The 26,003-nt window shown below is 32.1% G+C and overlaps 1 protein-coding gene across 1 annotated transcript in view; it reads right to left on the bottom strand.

Annotated features, from left to right (window-relative positions):
• The window catches only part of LOC125073417 (GTPase-activating Rap/Ran-GAP domain-like protein 3), an 82,153-nt gene extending 72,339 nt beyond the window's left edge, over nucleotides 1–9,814 (bottom strand). The window contains exon 1 of the mRNA XM_047684241.1: nucleotides 9,448–9,814. Coding sequence (XP_047540197.1) covers nucleotides 9,448–9,611 — 164 coding nt within the window. The 5' untranslated portion in view covers nucleotides 9,612–9,814. The remainder of the gene's footprint in view (nucleotides 1–9,447) is intronic.
• Between the last annotated feature and the right edge of the window lie 16,189 nt (nucleotides 9,815–26,003).

Raw genomic sequence — 26,003 nt, 5'->3', positions numbered from 1 at the left:
TTTACGCTGCAATGTTCATAAATCCAGGTTTTGGGCCATATACTTACTTCAATAAACCCAGTTTCGAAGAGATTACCTCTGAAATATTATGACACTCTTATATTTTTTTAGATGAGCTTTCATAAAATTTACCGATATAGGACTTTACACTCAGTAAACTTTTTTATTATTTCGGTTATTTTTCTTACATTGTAAATCACCTTATAATATACAACGAATATATATATATATATATATATATATATATATATATATATATAATATAGAACGACTTTTAAATTTACGATATTAGCTTGCGTTAGGAGTGGAATTGGTCAGTGGATCTAAGCCAGTATCAAATATGCAACATTCCAATTTATAGGTCGCCTGTAAGCAATTGAGCGAGTGCCACGTGTAACATGATATTGTGATACCCAACAATATACTAGCAATATTCGTCTTTAATATATAGAATTTGGGATTAACATTATCATTTGAAAAGTTTTCCGTGGCATGCTGTCGGGTACATTTGAACAACATTGTTGTTTACCTTCTACCTTCAAATGTTTGTACATTATAATACCCCGGAATTAGAAGGTGCCGTTCGTAGATACATCAGAAGGAAGGAGACAAGTTAACATTGTCACAGTTTTCGATATGAATACCTGGGAAAGATCGGACAAGAAGAGTGATGATATGCCATCACTTGAATTGATTGGGACAACAATCGTCTTTAGCAGAAACCTAGGTGCATGAAGTCTTGTCCATCCAGTGAACGAATTTTGCTGGTCTACCTCCAATACACCTTTTTGTCTATATTTAATGCTGTGGATGCTTAAAATCTTTTGACGGCGTTTACATACTCCATAGTCGCGATTAAACTTTTCTTAATGTCATCTGATTCACGCACTAATCGGTAACATTACTTTTTTATCAATTGAGAGATCCTTCAGGTCACGTAATTTAATCAAATATATATTCAGCTTCTGTTATTTTGTATATCTACAGCAACCGAAATCAAAAAAAACGAATCGTCCGTTACAGTTGATCTTACGATTATACATGCCCGACGTTTTATACGGAATGATACCCTTAGGTGTAAGTAATCATTTCGATTGACATTTCAATCTTGGTCAAAGTTATGAGTACAGTTTTAATGTGATAATATTTTATTATAACGCCATCTTTATCTAGCATAAAGTGGTGGTGAAAATACAATTTTATCCTAAATTTTAGTAAGTATAGTAATTAATAATTAGTAATCAAACGTTAAAAACTTTCACTGAAATTCTTTGTTAAAAGTATAACATTGTCTAATTGCTTTCACTAATCTAAAAACAACCCAGTCCTGTGACAGGAGGACCTGTAGTTCAGAATTGCGATTCATCGTGGAAATGCTGCTAGCTTACCACCATCTTACCACCATTCGACACGGTCATGATTTGTCTGTACAAATAATTGTTTTGATTTTTTATTTGTATATAATTAAGGTCTTCATGGAAATAATTCCCATTGGGAATTAGGAGGAAAATAATGTTACATTTTTTTAATATATTTATAGTTATTGATAAATTCGTGTTCACTTTAGTGTAGTTTATAAGCATAATAATTAAGAAACTTCATGTTTAGAGATTTAGGTTAGGATTGAGGTCCGCAGAGAGAATCTAACTGTGTATGCGTAATAACCTAACGCATACTTAAACTAAACGTTACTTATCGTCCTGTAATCTCATCACCATTTAGCGGATTCTAATTTTATCCGTGAGTTAAATTAGAAATATTCATAAAAAAAATGTCTTTCTTAAATTTTTAGATCCACGTATGATGCATACATGTGAACATGTTAATAAATTTATAACCTAAGCCATCCGACAACGCAGCGCACCGTGGCATATCATGGAAATTCGTTTGACATTGACGGAGCGCCAACGCTCTGTCGTCGAATCGCAGTGCTACGCACCCGTGTACCTACGTGCTTACTTTCTCTAGTAAATTTTAGTAAATTTGAGGGTTTTGGTTACTATTTAGCTAGTTTCGGGTATTATAGTTGCCATTGATTACCGCGATTAAATACAGTTTCCGAGTGAACATCAAAATAAAATAAAAAATTCGTTATCAATATTAAAAACATATTTATTGTTCATAGTGGACTTACATATTTGTTTAAGTAACGCGGATTGTAAAGTGAATGATAATTACCGTGATCGACTTGGTTGAATAGGTTAAAAAAGAAGATATTTTCATTAATAATAAAGGCATAAACAAAAAGTTACATAAAATGAATGTTAATGTTATGAAACGAAGAGATGGGTGAAGGCTATGCGAGAAAACGGAAGAAGTAATAATTTTATTTTCTTTGGAGTATTGAATGCATTAAGGCCTTTTCCAAAATCTTTATGAGGAAATTACTCAGAGGAAAAATACGAATGAAACCCTTGTAACACTTTCAACATATTGGAAAATTTAAACCTAAACTAACAGCCAATGGTAACGTCAGATATTAATATCAAAGAGAAGCAAGGATTTTTTTTAAAACAGTTGCTTGAGCCTTAACTCGAATAAGATAAAAAGCAAGAGGTAGCGTATTATGTTATTCTATAGAATACGAAATAGCTGTAAAGAAGCCTAAAACATATATAAGAGACAAAAATAAATAAAAGAAGTGTACGTGGTTGATACTGCAGTCATATAATACGCTGAATACATTTAAAAAAGTTTAGATCGTGGATATCTGTTTATAACAAAGAGTTTTCGTCAATCTCAAGATGTATTTATTGTTACATCGAGCTAAAGTTACGCTGTCATTTATAATATTTTATGATGTCTTACTTTTAACGCGCTTATTGTAAGAAGCTTGCGCGTCTGTTTTCCTCAATGATACTCGTACTAGTATGCTATAGTTCGGTAATATTATTTATAACAAATGAAATCAAGCCTGTTTACAGAGAATCACAACATAGTTTATTTGATTTGTCAAGCTCAACCAAAAATAAGAAAAATATCTTATACATAGACGAATACGAAGAGGACAGCGTCTCCTCTGCCTATTTAAAAGATTTATCTAATAGCATTCTTCCTTTTCAATCTTTTCATGATTATGAATGTAGAAAACTTTATATCATCAAGGAATAACTGAGTTGTTATAATAATAATAATATTTTCATATAGGTACGTTGTAACTTACAAACACAATTTTCTTGTTACGTCGTGTAATAAATCTAAAGCGTTCTCATATATGACGGTACACAAAGTAGACAGAGTAGCCTTCATTTTGACATTTCATTACGACCAACGAAATGAAATAACGATATTAATAAAATAGTAATAACTTTTTTGAAAATATATTCTTGAAAAAAAAAAAAACAAATTATAACGTTTTAGTTGACATCAAAATTGGTTTTAGTTATTACTTAGTGGTATTTTACTGCAAGTGCAAGCTTCACTCATCAGATGTTCTACCGCCAGACAGTAGTACTAAGTATTGTTGTGTCTCGGTTTGAAGGCCAAAGCCAGTACAGGCATAAGAGACATTGTCGAAAGGAATTGTATATTTTTTACAGCACCATTGTCTATGGTGGAATTGCTTGACAGTTCGCCTGCACAAATAAAAATAAAAATAAATTTACGAATTATAATTTGAAAAAGTAACTAGGGTTTTGTTATTCTATATCTATTTATAAAAATAAAACCGAATGTTTGTATTGTCATCAATGTTCCCAAAACAAGATCCTATTGTTATGAAAATTTGGAGTATAAGTTCTGGAAGGTTCCGGCCTCAAAAAGACTAGAAATTTTCTTTGTATGTTTGTCCTTCAATATAAAAGTTTTAAGTAAACCCTTATTCTACCCATGTAACTTGACTCGCAATAAGAATTTTTTTTACAGGTAAGTCGAATTGGGGCACGTCTTAAAGAAAGATTGCAACATTAGCTGAACAATTAATCTACCCTAACATATTGCTTGTAAAAAGTGCGTCCTTCAATATCAAAGGTCAGATGGAAATCGCTGTGTAAAACTGCCTGTCAAATAAGGCCACGATACAAGAAAGATTTTGGTAATATTTAACTAGCGTTTAATTAAAGATTATATGGTTTTTATGTTACGGTTTAGTAAATTTATTCATATGCTAAAGTAGTTGAAGGTATTGAATGTATTGAAGAAGTTAGGAATCTATCTCTAAAGCTACACGGATGTAGTATTTTTGCCATAGAGATTTTTTTTGTGTGTCCTTTGTTTTTTTTTCAAATACCACTTAGTAATAATAATTTATTAAGTTATAAATCGTGCCCTTCAATTAAAAAATTTCATTAAAATAATTATTAAACAAAGTTTAAACAAAACAAAGTTTAGTTTTTATTTTAAAAATACGATATACTGGTAAGGTATATCTATAGTTATATGAAAGTGGAAATGGCAATACAGTATCGCACCAGAGATAAATATTATAATATCAAAATTTGTAAAAATTATAAAATCCAACTTCACAGCCAACGTTCTTCTTCGCAAAACATATATTAGATTTTATTATATCATTTCAAACACTTTTTTAAATAAAATGTTTTTTTTTTTTACAAAACATTAAAGTTTAATTATTAACAAATCTTTTTTGTTAACTTTTAATTTAAAATTTGAATTTATAGTGAATCATATTTTATATTATTGGCGATTAGAATTAAAACACGAAGGGGAAAATCAGAAAGTAATAACAGAAATAATTACGTCATGCCAATACAACAATTTCTCAGATATTTAAGCATAACGCTAGTAATTTTGGCAAACTAATATTTTAGAGGCACATTTATTATGCGAGTAACATATATTAGGTGACAGATATTATGGATCGCCACTACATCAGTTATAGCGTAGAATCTCCTCGGTAGTCACTGTTTGTGCCCTATTCAATAGTTACCCCATCGTGGTGTCTCCGTTATACGACGCACTATAACACGAGCTGTTGTCAAAGAAACATCGATAAAACGATGTTAATACGTTCTTAAAATTCAAGAATTACACTAAAAACCAGTCAAGTGCAAGCCAGAGTGGAAAGGGGTTAAATTAGAACACGCTTTAATTTAAAATAAGAAAAAAATATCGTAGTCCTTAATTAAGAATGACGTTTCAATAACAAAACTAAATAAAGTAAGGAAAATTTCAAAATCTTATAATTAAATAATAGGTCTCTACGTTATTTTCTACATGATACGAGATTATAGTAGACATTAAATGTGTGCAAAATTGCAGTTCTAACTAAATTTAATTATCAGTAAAAAGTTGCAAAATATGATTTATGATTGAATCAGCAGATGAAATTAAATATAAAAGTTAAGTAAAGAACTTGAAATTAAATTTCAGATAACTAAATTTCTATTTCTATATCGCGAAAACGATCGAGACTCTTTTCTCTATACTAATTGCGTCTAATGACGCGTAGATCTCGAAATTAATTTTTACAAGTAAATTTATAAACGTAATAGAAATAATTATCAATTTTAGCTACGGAATATCTGCAGAACCCATTTGACTGTTATAATTATGACAAATATTCAGTCGAAAATCAAATCAAATCAAAACCCAAATTATAATTTGAGTCAAATTAAAAACTACCACCGTTTCGGAAAAGAAAAACTATGACCGGGGAAGAACCGGTAGAAGAATCTCAGAAGGTTTGAAAGTATAAAAAGAATATATTAAGAGCCATTTTCGAGCTATTATTATCAATATTTTCAATGCTTCAATGTCCATCAGACATATTCCATTATTTTCCATATATACGTATTTATACGTATTTATATACGTATATTGTACGAAATAGTATCTAAGAGATATAGATTATATATAATGTTAATAATAATATCACAAATAATACTCTTTTACACTTAAACCGTGCAGTTCAAAAACAATAACTTAGCATTAACGACCCGAATGGTTCTTACAAGAGAATTTTCCCGTTCTATAGGGTTCAGCGTCCGTTGCATCTCATTGGCTATCTCTTTGGAACGACCCAATTTGTCCTTATTTCAAAAGTAGGCCACAATTGTGACATGTCATTATGTTCTTTTGTTTTTGGTCGCGGTTTGGGTTGCTGTATACGTATGAATGTAATAAATGTTAATATTATTCTCATAATTATACTAACACTCGGTATTACATATTTCTTAAACGGCTTACGAACTTATATGAAAAATGTAACGTAGGAAAATAATATTATCGAAGGAAAATGTTATTATTATTTGAAACACATTTATTACAGAAAAAATATTCTGAATTCAATATACGAAAAGTTTTTAAAAGCCGAATGTAAAAAAAAAATACCTTCATTAGATCGTATTAAAATACCCTGTGAGCAAATACTTTCAATTCTTTCGTAGGTCAAGCACTTATTAAAAACCGGAGTGTGAGTCTATCTGGAGAATACATCAGTTCTGGTAGTTACAAAACTGTTAATAAGTATTCTAAAATGTTTGTGATGATTTTGTTTTACTTTAAGCCAGGCGTTATAAAAGTTTATGTATATTTTATATTATATTTTTTTATTTTAAATGTAATGACCTGGCGAAGTCATGAAAAATACCAATATTAGACAAGCTATTAAATCTTTAGTTTGTTTTTCGTTTCAATTTTGCCTTTGAGTAGCTGCAGAGGTCAGATCGTAATCGCTACGTGTTAAAACGATCATAATTACTGCTTACAACGGATTCATAGTATATGTACGTTAAAGGATTGAAGTATTTCAATATACATGATTATTTAACCTACACATACACAATATTTAGATATATACATATAGTATACACAAGTTTCAGTTGGTTTACTAAAAAATATTTTCTTGTTATTGTATATTTACATGTTTACGGCGTGTAAATTTTCCACGATTTCAACAGATGCTTCCATAGCGGCTGCATGTTGATGATTAATAAAACACGACTGCCGAGCTTATTCTAAATTATAACCATCATAAATCAAGCAAAGGCCCTTAGTGCCACGCTGTCTGCGTGCAAGGATAGTGAGTTATATTCAACCATGTACAGTATCAATTTATTTGCTGGTAGGGCGTTGTGCAAATCCGTCTAGGTAGGTACCACCCACTTATCAGATATTCTATCACCGTTTGGTGATACTTTGTTGTTGAATTGCAGTTTGAAAGGCGAGTGAACCAGTGTGACAGGCATAAGGGACACACTATACTATCATTAATTCTCAAGGTATTGGTGATGTAAGAAATAGTAAATATTTCTAACGATAACGATGTCTTTGGACGGTGGTGGCCAATTACTATGAGGTGCCTCATGTGCCAGTAACCCTATATATAAAAAAAAAACTACAGTAAATACATATTTTCATTCACACTTGCAAAAATACTAGCAGCGTATAAATTATGATAATGTGTTAGTTGCTTTTCAATTAGCAAATATACACGATAAGGGAGGTTCTAGAGGTCGAACATTTATATGTATTTGTTACAGGACTTGGACTTAGTTATTTAATGATTTCTGGACAGGATATGTAAACATTTATTTCTTCTTTACTGACATACTCTGTAATTAAAATGATCGAAAAGAGTAACTACTGAGTTTATTGCCGATTTTTCTCGGTAGAATCTATCTACCAAACCGGTGGTAGCTTTATATTTAATTCAACACTAACATGACGATTTAAAAGTGCTTTTTTGAGCCTACTTAGATAAAGAAAAAAATGATTTTGACGTTGAGACAATAGCGAATACTCTAAATGTTTTTACGATAAAATGTTAATGAAGTTGGAGTCGTCGCAGAAGTCTAAGCAGTCCCTTGTCTATTACATAAAGCTTTATCAACTTTGTTTGGAAATGTTGCATACAAAATCTGCAAAGCGCAAAGTATCGGGTCGTTAATGTTCATTGCAGTTTCAACCCTGAATAGCATTGGGGGTATATGCCACGTATAATATCGTTTTACGGTCAGCTCATAAAATGGCAAAGACTGATGCGTTGCAGCACCGAGACCGCATCGATCCGAAAATGCAGTTTGTGTGCACAATACTTGTTTCATTTGTTCATAGCTATGCTTTTGTTTTATTGCTTCTCTTCTATAAAAAGTTCAAAGTTTCGTGATATGTTATTTGATGGATGTGAATAACATGAGCTTGGTTAAATTATGTTTCATGCTTAAATATTATTTGTTGTGAATTAAGCTCAACATGCATATAACTTTACGTGTCTAATTCTACACTGAATATAAAAAGTTTGTTTAAAAAGATGGTTTGAGTTTACCCATATGTTTGTGTGTGGCAGATTTTTTAGTAGACTCTCTATACTTATTGAATGATTGTAATATTAAAGCACAATTATAAGTCATATATACATATGAAAGTTGACGTCTTTTATTTTAGTCGCGTTATTTTAATTAAATATTTATTTTATTTTCATGCTCCTTGAATAATAAAGAAAGGAGATCCAGTGAAGTAATACGAGGCGGATAAATTTCTTTGAGATAAAAAATCATATAAATCTATATCATAACGAAAGGGTGTAGGTACTTCCACAAGCTAGATATCAAATTTCAGCTGAAATTTTACACAGTTTCGTTTTGATGTTATAAGACTTTCTTCCATAGGATTTTTGGTGCACTTCAATATCATCCGAGATATTGAATTTTAAAAATAGTTTTCTCGCACAATCCTAAAATCGGTTTTTTTTTTCGTGTGTGTTATATCTCAACTTTGTCCCACGATACACATGCTCACGTGTTTTGGGAAAAGTTTGTTCGTTTATTGTAGAGGTTTAGTTACTGATCCCAACAATACCACTCTTATAGTAAGTGAACGTACCGAAAATTAAGATAAATTATGTCAAAACGCATACGTGTTTGTGAGGTTTGAGTAATATTAATTGAACATGAAAGTAAATTAAAATATATATGTCTAGCTGTCTGTATGTTGCGTATGTTTATTAGGAAAATTATCTAAGAAGTTAAGAAAGATTTTATGTGGTCTTATCAGTCTTACAAGACTTACTTACGCCTGGAGTATTTTTTTATGAATCCATAGGCACTGAGAGAGGGTAGCTCTCTCCTGTTGTAGCAATGCTGTTATTTTACGCAAGGCAAACGGTCTGCGCTTCCCGCAGCATCTGAGGCAATTTCATTTCGAAAATGTTGATAAAACCTACTTTTAGTTAAGTTTGAATTACGATGTAATTATGTTTGTTGTAATATTTCAAGAACGGGGCATTGCCACGCAACGGAACCGGTAGAGGAATAAGGGAACACTCCCCTTGCCCCCTCGCCATCTCTCAATCCTCCCGTCGAGTATCTGGACACTGAAGAGTACCCAAATTATACAATATTCATGCATATACTCGGCTGTGCGAAGAAATTACTTTCAAAAGTCGATATCTTGACAAATATTTAAGTGCGCCAAAAATCCTTTGATGTTTTTCCTAAAGAAAAAAGATTCATGTATAGATACTAAGTTTGCGACTGCTTTACTTACATCGCGCTGCTAGCTCTTCTGTGTAGCAGTTGCAAGAGACTACCTTCAGCAGCAGAGGAGCAGAGGCTCCGGGAGCGCGCGCGCCGACCATCGCGCTCCCCTCGCTCGCGCCACCGCGTCATCAGCGACTCCAAGCAAAGCATGGCGCCACCATCGCACACCATCCGATCGACTTCACCGGAATCTTAGTATGTTGGTAGTAACACTTGTAAAGATGAGATCTTACTCCTATTTGAGGACCAGCCGTTACACTTTTACCAAGTTCGTCATTGATTACTTAGTCTCTCAAGAATATTTGGAGACAGTAGTAAATGATCTTTCTTTTTACTGGGGCATTATTATTGCATTCAACAATATCACATGTAATATTTTAAATAATTTTTTGAAAATTTAATTCGAGGCTATAACATATACTTTAATTATTTCGTTACACATAAAAAAAATATTTAAAAAAAAGCTTAAAAAGAAGCCACTGACAAATCGCGTGACACTTAAATATGCGACACTCTCGTAACGAGTTAAGTTTGATAAACCACTGTTAGAAACAATCCCATTTGAAAATAGGGCAAACTCATTACATCACATCTGAACCTAAAGCATGACGATCGAATAAACAACGTCAATAATCCTTTTTGTGTTTCCTGATAAAGATTAAATACTAGAGAAGATTTCGAAAGATATAGTTTGTTAGAGTTTATGTAGTTAGTTTCCCGCGTTTCCGAGTTACGGCGAGTCGGCGCCGAGATGTGATCGAACCGACTGCTACTTCGCGACTGAAACCCGCCGTATCGTCAGCGCTACAAACACCTAACCTTATGACACCCTTCAAGCTGCCCTTACTACACCGTATTATTATGCGCGCACTTTCACGTCAATGTCAGGTTTCTTTGAACTTCGTATGATAGATGGAGTCGACTAAGCCTTGTTAGAAGACTGCTATTGTAATACATCCTCTTGTCAGCGATGTGTTATATATATTCATACATAAGTATTATCTTTGAGATACAAGATATTGAAATATTTGAGCTTGTTAAGAAAAATATAAGGATGAGTATTCTTTATCCAATGACCTACAATCTTTGTAAATGTAGGATGTTTTATCTGGCTTTATATTTAAGAATACACAACACTTTTAACTACACGATTTTACTAATACGATTAATAATTGCATAGTACGAGAGGCTAATTTGACATTTATATTATTTTAATACAATGGTTTGGTGTGGAGTTCGATTATTGAAAGGAAATGTGAATCGTGTCTATTTGTTTTTTTACTATAGGATAACAAGTGGATAGGCGATCTATCTGAAACTAAATGGTTATTGTTTCCCATAAACATTTTAAAGGAAGTTGTTATTGCATTGCCGCTCCTTAAGCACTCTTTACATCAGATTTATTAATTAAGATAACAAATAGTTTAGTAGCAAGTTTCCTCATAGAGTATTAAAATAAAACGAAATCCTGGTAGCACAATAGCCTACCAGCAATAATTGTAATAGACTTATATCTCGTGAAACTAGTTGTAAATCACTTTTTATTGTACACCAATAAACACATACATAAATTACATTCAAGATAGACGCACAAGAGGCCTTATCGCAATATCTTCCAGGAACCTTAAGGTAAAGGAAAGAAACAGAGTTAAGAAAGGTAGAGATGTACATAAGATAGTAATATAAATATATATAAAAGTGAAAACATTGTCATTTATTCTTATAACATGTACTGCTTTAATGAATAATTTCAGGATGTTTTTTTTTATCCTTGTCTGTTACATATTCATTTATATGTTGTGTGACCAAAATATTTTCTTATTGAAATAGTGTTGATGTTGTTTGGACTCAACACTTTAACAACAATATGGATGTTTCACTCGAGAATATTTTATACTAAGTAAGTGCCAAAGTAGGTAAATATTTCATCCCTTAAAATCAGCTAGTGAGCTAAGTGAGTGAAATTTATCGGTACAAAAACACAGCGTTCATATAAGGAGATTTCTAGCATTACTTATTTTGATTATGAACTGGTATTATGAGTATACCTATTTACATGTTCAACACGACGACAATACTTTTATAACATTTGGAATGCACGGCCACTATCTCAATACATATATAACTCCTAACTTTGCTGGGTCGTTTTTAAAATATACTAGCCGCCGTTAGGGCTAAGCAAGAGTCAAACAGTCTAAATACAACCCTTTTTTTGTCTAAGAACCTTCGTGGGCGTACGCTAAACAACTCACTAAAGATTAATGTCAATTAGTTGAAGCATTAAAGAATGCATAGAGGATTCTTAAACCCTATACAAACATATATTTTTATTTATTAGACAAAGTTTGTAATTTTGTTTCAGTCCACTTTACGCGATACCATCTTAATGTGACGCTGGGATAAAAAACGTTGTACCTATTGGAAAATACCCTTTCGATATTGTTAACATGTACCTATAACCATAATACCAGTGTTAAATTAGCAAGATCTTAATTTCTTTCCTTGATAAGTAAATAGAATTAAGCCAATTTTGTCGTATAGTGTGTAAAATATAAATAAAATCTAGAGAAGAATATGCCGCATCGGATAAATATATCATTCCAAATTTTATTAAGTCCATTGACGCGTTTATACGTTTTATAATTTCAAAAAAGAGTTGGTATAATTATTTATTCTTTTAATTAGTTTCCTTACTTTTTTCTTTGTTATAAATTTGTGTTTGTTGTGATTCAAAGGGAACTGGTTCGTAAATGAAATACGTGACACTTCATTCGTCGCTTGGAGCTATTTTCAGCTTCGAGAGTTATCTCTAATCATCAATTTATGTCGTACAATAAAAGGGAAAAATTGGTTTTGTTAGAGTAATAAGAAGTTAAAACAAATTAATTGTACCGCGTGTAAATTTTAACCTATGTGGAAAAATTTGTTAAAACCTCATTATCCGTAACGATGGTAGCAACAATGTCACGGTTATATATATGTCGAAGCATCAAAAAGTTTAATTAAGATTTATTTGTTTTTATTGTACATGCTGGCAACGTCAGTATGACGTTAATAAGAAAAGAATCGAAAAGTGTCAGGATTGATTGAACATTAAGAAACAAAGGTAGGTACGAACAAAAACGACGACACTTATTTTTTTGGAAATAAATATGTCTGATAACGAATTAATACCCAACCCTTCGTTATATACATATAACACCAATATTAACATCAATGAGGTCTCAAAAAAATATTATGAATTATATATTTCATAATAATAATTATTTTTAAGCAAATAGGCCTGGTGGTAAGTGGTCATGGTGGTCCATAGACTATTGTGCAGTCTGAAGTATGAGTCATTCCTTACATCGTCAATGCGCCACTAACCTTCGAAACTAAGATGTTATGTCCCTTGTGCCTGTAGTTACAATAGCTTACTCGCCCTTCAAACAGAAACACGACATTACGTTGTAGTAATAAGTATTTTTGCTTAGCGGTAGAATACCTATATACTGGAATACCTACTCAGACAGGGTTGCACGAGCGTGGTGGTAGGTAAAGTATTTATTAATTTTTGACATTAAATGAAAACTATTTAAAACTATTTGGTGATCGTTTTGTTTTAATTTCCCTGTATGCTGTATTATGTTAAAATTGATATTTAAATTAGCATGTAAAAGTTTTTGAATAAATATATCAATTAACATAATTTGAGTAATTCTAGCATTCTCGCCACTAATTCACATAAATCTGAGATAACGTTATGTCAATTAATTGCTAGTGTTACTTTTTATATAATTAGGTATTTAAAAATAATAATACTAACATTAGCAAGAAATAATTTCGTTACCACATTTCAATTTTCTAACTACGGGAATTATACTCAGACGGTCATGGATTCGGTCATAATACTAAAAGTATGTGGATACAAAAAAGTTTCAATAAAAACTTCTATGAATGTAGAGCCGTAGGTCAAGTCGATGCCCGCTTTATGGGCTTTGTTTGTGCCAAAACCTTGCACGAACATTTTCATGCGATAACTCGAATGCCTAAAAAATATTTTGTTTTATTTTACACTAAATTGTATTTAATGTTTTGATATGTGTAAGAATTATATAATAAATAGAAAAAATACAAATAGAACCATGTTTATAGGGAAAATAAAACATAGTTATCAACAATTATTACATTTATTCGGCCATAGTTTATAGAGCCCAAATTCATCAGTGGTTAAAAGTATATAAGATCCAAGATGAATGAATGATGATTTCGATTCACATACATTTGTGTTTATGATTCATCTCGGGCTCTTGTAGGAACTTGCATTTATCATGTAAAATTCTGCCATTTTTGTTTTTACCAACTTGCACTAGAACAACATTTTGAAATAAACTAATTACTTTCTCTTTAAGAGAAAATCTTTGCTTAGTTGCGTAAACTGTTAGGAATGTATCAGATTAGTAAAAAGTAAAAAAAAAAATCTCATTGTCTTTGATTAGTTTATTAGCCTAGAAGGATATGTTAGAGTAGGGTCTATGCTGGGGATACTAAAGTAATAATCAAAAGGTATACATTGTAAATAGTAACTAACAACACTAAGAGCTCAATAGTGATAATTATTAATTATAATATAATGACAACAAAAGTTTATATTGGAATTCGATTACAGTGTAATTACAGACATAAGGGACATTTACATTGACATCGTAGGTCGCCGTATTGATTGATGGTTTAAAGAGTTGCATGTAATTCCCATTGAGTTACTAGTCCCTGTGAGGCTGCTTAACTATTATATAGTTCATTTCATAACCTAATTTTCTGAATAAAATGAAAAAAAAAAATGGACGATGTAGCATAAATAATTATTATTTAAACTTCATGTGGTTTTTGAAAATTTCATGCTTCTGTCCCATGAAATGCGGTCGTGGGTCTTTCGTATAAAAAAGTACCCAATGTCTTGCATAACAGACAGACATACGGACGGACTGATAGCAGCATTTTACTTTCGCATTTATAATAATTTTATAAATATCGCTTCACGAAGATAATAGATAGTCAAATATAGTAATCTAAAGATTTGTATTTAGGAAGTAGAAAAAAAAGTGTTTGACTTTAATTATTCAAATAAAATAAGGAAAATAATTTTGTTAAATATTATTTGAAAAATAATATCCTTCAAGAAAACGACAACGCGACAAGTATACGTGACCACATTGAAACCACAGTGCCCTTTGTATATTTATACCAAAAGATATAAAACTATACGAGAAAAAACCACGAAGGTGCAGATTAAATTACTTTCTTTTTACTTTACATATCATCATTAAATTATTGCATTTTATATGACAAGTCTATTAAACGGAATTAATTTACACATGTATTTATTTTACACTGTTATGCGCCCTGTGTTGCGTTTGTAGGGAGAAAGAAAAGGGGGGTTTTGCGGGCGCATCAGATATAAAATGAACCTAAGTGCTATTCCAGGCTATAATCTCTGTGCCAAATTACATTCAGATCTCTTTAGTCGTTTTAGCGTGATTGAGTAACAAGCATCCATCCATCCATTTTTAGGGTTCCGTACACAAAGGGTAAAAACGGGACCCTATTACTAAAACTTCGCTATCTGTCACCAGGCTGTATCTCAAGAACCGCGATAGCTAGACACACGTGAAATTTTTACAAATTATGCATTTCTGTAGCCGCTATAACAACAAATACTAAAAATAAAATAACTATTTAAGGGGGGAGGGGGATACAAAAAACGCGATTTTTTCGCCTTTTTGTTGCTCGATATCAATAGTGGCAACAGCCTACCTGTTATACTTGAAATATTCATTAAATACTCAGTTGTAATTTTACTTTAATAATAAATAATAAAATAAATACTTAAGGGAGGCTCTCATACAAAGGGGTACATGTCAGTCACCTCCTCGTGGTGTACCCTGGGCAACGGGGCCGGCTTGAGCTTGCTCGTTGGCCACGGCTAAGAATGCCGCGGAACTGCACCTGGTACGTCCCTGATCGGCGTCAGGGCGGACCATGTGAGTGGCCTCGTTGGCTAGGAGGAGTGGGAGGGCTCGCTACTCGAGCCTCCCAAGTGTTTTATATCGGCGGTCAGCGGCGGAGCCTACCATATTATCCGCCGCAGGGCGTCAGCTTCGTTGACGCCCAGCCTCCAGTGGCGGACTCGGGGGAGTCGCCACATTCCCACGTGGAGGATGGGGGGGCGCGCACTAGGCGCGCTCTTCGTGAATATTCAGCCGCCTTACGGCGGCTGCCGCTGGTGAAATCGCGGTTGCATGCCCTTGGCGATCCCGTGGCCTCACCACTCGGCGGCATGGTAGAAACCCGAGGATGGTTTTAATGGGTAGGACAGGGCATTAGCACTAGCGTGCCCTGGCACGGGGCATTAGTTCAAAAAAAGGCTCTCATACAAAAAAAAACATTTTGTGCCTTTGAACCTTTCGTGCGCGAGTCCAACTCGCACTTGGTCAGTTTTTTAATGTTAATAATATGGATAGTGAATGTTACGTCTTGAAGGCTGAGGTAAGTTATGTTTACATACGACCATGCTTAAAAACCTTGTTCCTCTAAAGAAAAAAAAACAAAATATATACCTTTATATCAAAGAAGAAACCAGCATTATTTAACTATCAAGCCCTCAAATAAAATCAATTACACTGTTTATGTTTAAATACGAGTACATAAATAATATTTACGCAGTATCTTTGTCAACACACAGCTTTTGTGACGACTCAACAATAAATACACTGATTTAACGCTGAAGACATCGACATTAAATTCTAATTGATAATAATTCTGATTTATGATATAGGCCCATATACAGAAAGGATTTTAAATGGTGCGGTGACAGTTTTATTTCAAATGTATGTATAATGCATGAGTGTTGGCAAAGAGATATTAAAAATATCTTCAGCTATTACTCTACGGAGGTTAAATGAAAGTAATTTTTGGACTCATTTTATTTTAATAAAATATTAATAGATTTTTATGTACTTAAAGGTTATATTGGAAAAAAAAATATTTCGAGGAGGCATACATTTATTTTACTTACTGGAAATTAGACTTACACCAAAGGAAATGTTTTTCGGAATAGTTTGGCATGGTGCCACCGTCACATTTCCGTCATCCTATCCTTTGCCGCTGGAATGAATTTTAACCTCGCCATATGGATGCTTAGCACCCCGCTAATGTTCGTGCGTCACGATCAGTCTTTCCGCGCACGTACAGTAAATTGATCTTCCAATGAGGTTTTCCTGTATTTGTAGGGATTATAATTTGCGAGGTCATAAACATGGAGTACATAAGATCCTTCAAGACCAGCAACTCACCAGCAACTTAAATTGCAGGTGTTCATGACCACTTATTATCATGTAAAATGACAGCAGGTTTGCACCCTAAGTATATAAAAAAAACTTGTAAAATTTTGAAGTACTATCAATAACATTTGAATAGAACAGCCCGTTAGATCGGCTCGTTTTTAAAAGAAGGTTTTATGCAATGCAATGACTTGCTAAGACTTTAAGAGGCTTATGTATAAACGTCAACCAATATGTCAAACTATACGATGAAATAGTTTATGAAGCAAGAATAATTTTATTATATTATACAAGGACTTTAAATACCACTTTGATATTATATTTATATTTTTTTAAATATAGTAGTAGTACTCAAAATATTATGATATTATAATTTTTATATTCATTTGAAATTTTAAAGAAAATTCACATTCAATTTCAAGTTCAAACCATTTAATATTATGTTTTAAGGAATTTATTTTTAAAAACGATAAGCAGAAATATTGCGCCGTTATATTGAATTAATGACAAGTCTTGTGCAAAGGCTGTTCCACACCGGCGGTATTTAACACTTCGTCGAAGTGAAATTATGAGCACCTGACTGTTTACCGAGAATCAAATTTTCTTGTCGTTGTATACAATCGTGTCGTTAGTGATTTGAAATGAAATTTGATTACTACACACCTCTAATCAAATTATAATTATACCTACATTATAAGACAGTTAGTGTTAATCATAAACGATGTTAACCTATAGATATATAATTTATGTCTTGTATTTATAGAATGAAATTTCTATCTGATTTAAGTGATCTTGCAGTTTTTCGCAGTAGTCTACAATTTGAGATCGGTGTTACATTTTAACTGAATGTTATAAAAATTTGTTTTTGTACGCGCTTACGTGAATTAAAAAATAGAGCTTTTTATTCATAAGGAGTTTTACATTTTTGTAAATGAGCATTTAAAGGAGGCTTTTGAATAATATTACACGCAAATATTATTATCCGTTTAAAACATTTAGGTACACTTCACACACACGTTTTACATTTTCAAAGGCACACTATTTAATTTTGATGACGAGCGACAGCAGCTCGTTAAAATAGTAAAAGACAACAATATTGTTCTGAAAATGCAACGTATACCTACACGGCATACCTACACGTGAAAACTAGATTAATACATTGTGTAATTTAAGCGTTACAACCTCAAACCATTCGACTTTCAGATTGGCTCGTACCCAGAGAAGGCATCGTCTTAGATTAAGTAGGAAAATCGGTACGCATTTATTTATTATATAGGTTTATTTTTCAGTTTTATTTCAATTTCATTTCATTCTAATTTCCTCTTTTTTTATAAGGAAAATGATATTTTTAATCGATATTCTAATTACGTATGAAATATTTTTTACATTTATATAGACGTAAATAACAAAAAAGGTCCGAGGTGGCTCAGTGGTTACAGCGTGTGTAACTTAACCGACAACGCCGGGTTGTATGTAACCTAGGCACGCACAACTGAATTTTTATGTGGTTTATTTGTGTTTTTAATTCTGGTCGTGGTCGTGTCTAATTTCAATTAAATTCACATGTTTATCCACCAACCCGCTTTAGAGCAGCGTGGTGAAATACGCTCCATAACTTTTCAAAGGGAGAGGAGACCTTAGTCCGGCTGCGGGATATTTACAGGTTGTTTTTACTTTACTTTTATAAAAAATATCTGCGAATGATCGAATGAATAATGTCTTCACATCTTCGAAGACTTTTTAAAGTATTGAGGCGTGGCTTAGTTCCGCTTGTGCCCGAGGGGGATTTTTCATTCTTTTTAGGACCTTTTTTTCTCTCAGTATATTTATTTACCTCAATTTAGCAATTTTTATATTTCTTTCCTAATACACTGTTATTCATCACGTGAAATTGATGAACACGATTAAACTCGTCCAGCCAAAACAGGTCAGTCGTCGATTTCACGATTTCACGTCGTTTACACGACGAATATAAAATAGATGGACTATGCTCGCACTTGGAAAAACAATATAAATGCAGGACTAAGTTTTCCTATAACCAAAGGTTTTATACAATAAGTAATTACGATGTTTTCAATGTAATTTCGAAAATTGATTTTCAAGAAAATTATTCGCATCGAGATATTTCTGTGTATACGTGATCACGCGATGATTATATTTTAAATGTTATATGGCTAAGCCAATTAGTTACCAGAGCTATTTATAATTTAATAAATAGACGCCTAGGTACATCTCTAAAGTCAATTAAGTGGACTTCATGTGAAGTAGTTAACTGATATCCATCGCAATACATACGATCGAGTTCATTGCATTATTGCGGAATTAATTCGAGGATTGAAGCCGTACATTATGCGGGTGGATGAGTAGTCTAATTTCGGCTCAGTCGTTTCACATTTCATATTTATTTAAATATATGAAATATCATTTGCATTTACTAATAAACTCTATTATTATTATTAAATTAGAAGTTAAATAATAGGTTTATTAACACGAAAACCCTGTCGACAAAAAAGTACGTTGTCACACTATTCTATTTACTTTTGAAAATAGTTGATTATTTCTAGAACTAATAGAACAGTTATCATTGTTTTCTCAAGAAATGTATTTTTTTGTTTAAAGTATAAGTAGGCGGACTGGCAAATAGGACACCTGTTGGTAAGTGATCACCACTACCGATAGACATTGGCACCATGAGAAATTTTAAAGGTACAACGACTTCTTCTTATGACGCCAATAACCTTGTTAACTGAGACGTGATGTCCCTTTTGCCTGTAGTTACACTGGCTCACTGACCCTTTAAAAAAGAACACAACAATTCTAAGTATTGCTGCTTGCCGGTAGAATCAATGATGAGTGGGTGGTACCTATGCAGACGCGCTTGTGACGGACGGCTTTGGGAGCATACAGTTTAATACTTTAATCCAATGGAAATGCATGAGTAGTCTTAAAAAAAATAATATTATGTATTCAGGTATAGTAAAACGCTTAAGTCGCGGTTATTTTGCAGAGCTATCTGTACGAGGCTTTAATACAAGTACGCTACTCACGCAAGCGTCTAAGTGGTCTTAATAAAGCTAAGTCGCACCGAGTAGCTGAACTAGGTCCATCCAGTCGCACTCGTCTCAATTCATAGAGGGCTTACAGATGATATTTTATTTTATATAACATACTCTATACTAGTTACACACATAAAAATATTTTATTATGTTCCAAATCGTGTTGGTTACAAGTTGTTAGTATTAAATAATGTTAATAATAATCTTTGTTTTTAGTGGTACCCCTTAGCTTTTTCTATTTTTATGGCAACGTTAGTTAGACGCACTAATGTGCCTCCTGATGGTGAGTAGTCGCCGCTGCCTAGATATGGGGAAATGATATGATTATTTCTTATACATTTACTGCGCCACCAATTTTGACAACTGATATGTTGTCCTATAGTTACACTGGCTCACTCAAGCTTCAAACCAGAACACAAAAGAACTTATTACTGCTTTTGGTAGAATATATTATGACAGAATCAGTGAGTGGTATCACCCAGAAGGGTTTGCACAAAGGCCGTATTCAGATATTTAAGATAACGTAATAAATTATTTTATAATTTCACATTTGATATCAACCATATGAGATACAGAATCGTGTTTTGTCATAAATTTCTTAATATAAAAAAGTTCTTCGAATGGATATAAAAATGTAATATATTCAAGTATCAAATTTTAAACGAATCAGATTCCCGAGGATCAAAACCAATAAAATTTAAGTTGAATCTCTGATATATATCTCTGACATCTTATTGAATGCATTGTAGTGACAAATTCCATATTGTAAAAATCTGTTTGAATTCACAGCGCAGGTATTATAAAATACGGAGGATAATAATATTTCAAGCTAATTATAGTTAATTCTAATAAAAGTAGCTCTGATTTCATTTCTTTGTTAGTAATATCGTATCATTATAAATAATTTATTAGTATCTCATGTTTGTTCGAAGTAAATAAATAACAAATACGACAACAGTTTGTACATAATATTTAACATAAAGTTTATATGTTATCGTATAAATCGTTAAAATATATGTCCTTGGTTTGTTATACCGGTCGTCCACTGTCTGTACGTTTTCAACATAGCATCAGTTAGCTTCACGTACTCAAAAACTGTAAACATTACAATTCGTTTGTTATGTTTTTTTTTTTTGTATTACGCTTATTTGAAAAATTAACAAATTACGAGTACTAAGTAAATTGCGTCAACTTTAATATATCTAAGCTTCGACAATATATTTAAAAAATAAAACAGATATGCTCCTAGACTTTTTTCATTAAACTCCACACAATGTCTTATAAATCATATTAATTTTAACATCTTGTATTCAATTTATAAGAGCGACAGTGCTATCTGCTATAACTCAGTTCGTTTCTCCTATGCTCCCATTTTGATCTGTGTACGCTTTTAATATTATAATGATCATCGTCAATGTTGCATATTACTTTCTGTCATTTTTCACGATCGTATTATGTAGGGCTATTCTGTAACGAGAAACTCGATACTCACTGTAGAACACGAGCGTGTCAGCGCGCGAAATGTCAGATTGTAATATACGACACTGACGACAATAATTATAAAATCTATAGGAGACGCGTATCAAATGGCGTATCACCGTGAGTCGGTTGTCAATATTTCACAAGTGAGATACTAAGTGAATTCTTACAGAATCGCACTGCTGCGTTAAGTTTATCTGCTATCATTAGATTTATAATTGTCTTTTTTAAAACGATCATCATATATATCATCTAGATGATAGAGAGATATCGGATAGATGTATAAATATAAAGCGTGTTATGGCTTATATCGCTTTTAATCCAGTGGAATTGAATCTCATAGTCATCGTGTCTCTTTTGATGTTTGTGCGATTGCAGTATATATGTAAATCAGGAATATAACAGGGTGTCCGTATTATCTGCTCAGATGTATCATTTGATTCTGTTATTGCTTATTTCAATATATATTGCTTATTTCTCAGTTCATCGATGGATGTGAGCTAGAAGTAGTTTATTTATTCGTACCTTTATAACATGAAACAGCATCCAGATAAAGGTTAATAATGTAAATGATTGTATATAAAAACAGTCACCTTATTGTTTATTACAATACGATAGAAAACAAACCAAATGAGCTCAAACCCGACATGCTTATTGATAATAGTTTCAAAAACCAGCCAAGTGCGAACTGGATTCGCGCACGAATGGTTCCGTATCATTATCTATAAAAACGGCAAAAAAATCTTGTCTCTTAATTGGGAGCCTCTTTGAACATTTATTTTATTTGTTATTATACTCGTAGCGGCAACAGAAATACATAATGTGTGAAAATTTCAACTGTCTTATTATAACGGTTCATGAGTTACACCCTGGTGACTGACAGACAGACGGATGGACAGCGGAATCTTAGTAATGGAGTCCCGTTTCACCCTTTGGGTACGGAACCCTAAAAACATTCACTATTCACCTCCTTCTATATACTTAGATAGCTTAAAGTTTTAGTTGGATATTGTATTTTCATATTATGTTATACATATATTATTTTGAAATACAGTCCGTTCGTAGTTGGACATAAAAACAGTTTTCATAGTTTTGGCGCTTCTCTGACGAACGCTGTCCAAACTGTTACAGATATAACATAACTTTGTATCTACAGGGAATTGTAGGTTATGTTTACATGATCATCATTATAACACATCTAAAGAATAACGTATCTATATGCCCTATGTATTACGTAATTTATAGATGTGGTATACTTATATGTATATTATAAATGTTAACAATGCTTTAATTCAATTATACCGTAACTTTGTAACGGTAATCATCTAAATCAAACGAAAATATCCCATAAATTTTGGACGATTTTCGAATCACTCATCTAATCAATTTAGATAGTTTAGTTTATACCATACTATAAGAGATACGAGTGCCCTACGTTAAATAGTTCATCTTAATTATTATCATAAAATATTATTTATATTATTAATCTAAAATTTGCAGTTATGTATGTATTAAATACTGAAAAATTATAAGTTCTTAAAACATATGTCGAACAATAAGATATTTTAATAAACGAAAGCAGAAAAAAATCATGAGACCAAGGATAACACTTATTACTACAATATATTGCTTGATTTCACATACTAATTACATATATCAAAATATTCATACATTAACAGGAGGAGAAGGTTTCGAGCTTATTCCACCACGCTGCTCCGATGCGGGTTGGTGGATACACATGTGGAAGATTTTTTTTTAAATTAGACACATGCAGGTTACCTCCCATATTTTTCCTTTTTCACAAGATGAATTATAAACACAGATTAAGCACATGAAAATTCAGTGGTGCTTGTCTGGGTTTAAACCTGCAATCATCGCTTAATACGCACGCTCTCTGGCTCCCTCTCAGGCTCTCCTCTCTCTATCTCTCTCTCTCTCTCTCTATCTCTCTCTCTCTCTCTCTCTCTCTCTCTCTCTCTCTCTCTCTCTCTCTCTATCTCTCTCTCTCTCTCTCTCTCTCTCTCTCATAATACTTATTTAAAAGAAATATAATTATAAACAACTTAATTTTCCCGTGAAAAGGTGCGACGAATGATAGTGCTGTGAGGAATGATACTAAAATAAAAAAAAATACTACAATTTAAAAATAATATTATATAAAAACTTGGCCCATGAGAATGAAAAAATTAAACATAACAGCTAACACATTAAAAAAGAACAATGGATCACTTCGTAGCATTCATTTTTCACACTGTTGTTCGAAACTAATTAGCCGACAGCAAATTATATAGCGTTTCAAGAAATTAGACTCTGTGCTCCAATTGTATTGCACAACTAGTTCTTAAGCGTGTGTTACACGAGAAGAATAATCTGTACAAAACGCTCTATTCCTTTAAAACAGTTTATTGTTGCAAAAGTGTTGTTATTAAACTATTACTTATTTGGTATATAAGTAAAAGGTAACAGATTTTGTATATAGCAATGAAATGTAACGTAAAATTTGGTACTTTATTCAAAATAAGCGAATTCGTTTGAAAAATATATGGTTTTCAATAAATACGGCTATTGAGATTGGTCATTCGAAGGAATTCAGGATTGCGACAAAAAATTAAACAGAACTCAAAAACGAAACATTTTGATTGGACGAATAAGATTTGAAATTAAATTAGGATATGTTACTATTGCCACTAGATTTCCTTATGAAAATATTTTTAAGAATCTTTATACAACTCGAACGTTACTTGCTACTTCAAAACTGACTGCAGAAATTTAATTTAATTAGACTTAAAGTTCGAACTTCGTTACTTTGTTTTTCGGGGAATTTCATAATAAAAACTCCATGTGGAAGTTTCGTTACGGCTGCGAGTGTTTCGTGTTTAAAGTTTTGTATAATAAGGCTTTAGATGTTGGCATCTGTCCAACTTCACACTTCGAAGCCTTTTGTTTATCCTGACAAGGCTGCCATTAATAACAAGATGTAAACCTCAGCGTTGTGTAACCAATTACTGGTGGTATACCATCGGTAATTGGTTAAACATTATATAAAATTTAATTATTACTGATCAATAGATGCATCATATTATACTTATTAATAATAACTTTTATTTTTTTATCGATGAATTCTCGACAAATTACAATTCCCATAGTCATATAGATGCCTACGTGATTTTGTCTATACTATTAGGAGACGCTATTAATTAATGTATATAAAAAAGCAATAGTTAATAAATAATTCAATTGATTAGTAATTATATTAAATATCTAATCATTTGTTTATTACATTATTAAACATTATTTTATTATCATGCATAAATACAAAAACATAACATCATGACATAAATACATAAACATAAAACCAATGCGTACTCGCATGAGAAGTTCTACTTCTTCGGGGTAATTAAAAATAGTTTTTAACTTCTGTAGGTATTATGTAGGTATATATTATTACAATCAATTTGTATATACCTACATTGTTTATACCTACATTGTAAAATAAGAAAATATGTGGTCTAGAGTATTTCGATAAACTTGATACTTAATTAACGGTGTATCACACAATTTCATCATGTAGCTGTGCGCGCATTATAAATAAAACACTATCATTATTTTTTCATAATATGCCATATGAAGTATCTAGTATCAAAAATATGCAAATGTGGATGGCAAGTTACAAAAAATCATATCTATACAACCTTCCCATCTTTACTTTACTTCACAATCGATCTAATAATCTTGTACAGCATATGAAACAAACCGAATTAGTGCCATTTTTTTGTAAAACTTTTTGTATTTTTAAGTTATAAGGTCTTAAACCGGTACATTAAACAGTACTAAAATTAGTTACCTATTAGTAGAATAATTAAACTTCCAATACTTATTGAATACATGTTCCAACTTAACGTTATTCAGTGACGTAGATTCATATACCTATGTACATTAGAAATTGACCTTATGTTTTTGACAGGTCTTGTTTGAAGTTAAATAGCTTTTCTACTGCTATATTTACTAATATACCTGCCAAATATTGTAAAATCGTCTTGTAAATTTTAAACAAATGAAACAAGCGTCCTTACAGCAAAATAGCAACCAAAATAAATTGGTATACAGTTACCATACATATTATTTATGTGTACACAAGAATTATTTATATTAAGGCCGTAATTATATACAAATAAAAATAAAAATAGTTACTTTACAAATAATCGCCTCGTGGAATCGTGAACAAAGTGCTAGCAGCATTTCAGCAATAGGGCGAGGTGTGACATTTTTAATCTGTTTTTTTGAACATTACTGCATTACTAATTTTTTTATACAAATTAAAAACAAATATTACAGAAGAATAATAAAATAATTAAATACCTACACTGGCTTACGATAAAACAACGACATCTATTGAAAGTTATGCAAAGTATGCTCTCTACTAGCTTTGATACGACTTAAAATGGCAAGCTCAAGTCAAGTCAGAACGGCTTGCCGTAATAGTTCATTGAAATGCCGTAAGATGGCGGTACATATGCGCACATTTAAAAACATGAATATATATTTAAAAAAACATTCAATAACATTAGTGAACTAAGAAATTAATCGGTAATTTTAATAAAGTATGATAAACATTCAAATCAAATATAGTTAATATATTTATATAGTATAGTACAGTACAGGCTTTCGAACGACATATGTGTAAAATGTCAGGATGACATTTCATG

This window comes from Vanessa atalanta, chromosome 2 (genome assembly GCF_905147765.1).
Source record: "Vanessa atalanta chromosome 2, ilVanAtal1.2, whole genome shotgun sequence".
In the NCBI taxonomy this organism is placed as follows: Eukaryota; Metazoa; Arthropoda; class Insecta; order Lepidoptera; family Nymphalidae; genus Vanessa; species Vanessa atalanta.
Note: the sequence above shows the minus strand (reverse complement) of the source record. Positions and strands in the feature narration are given on the sequence as shown.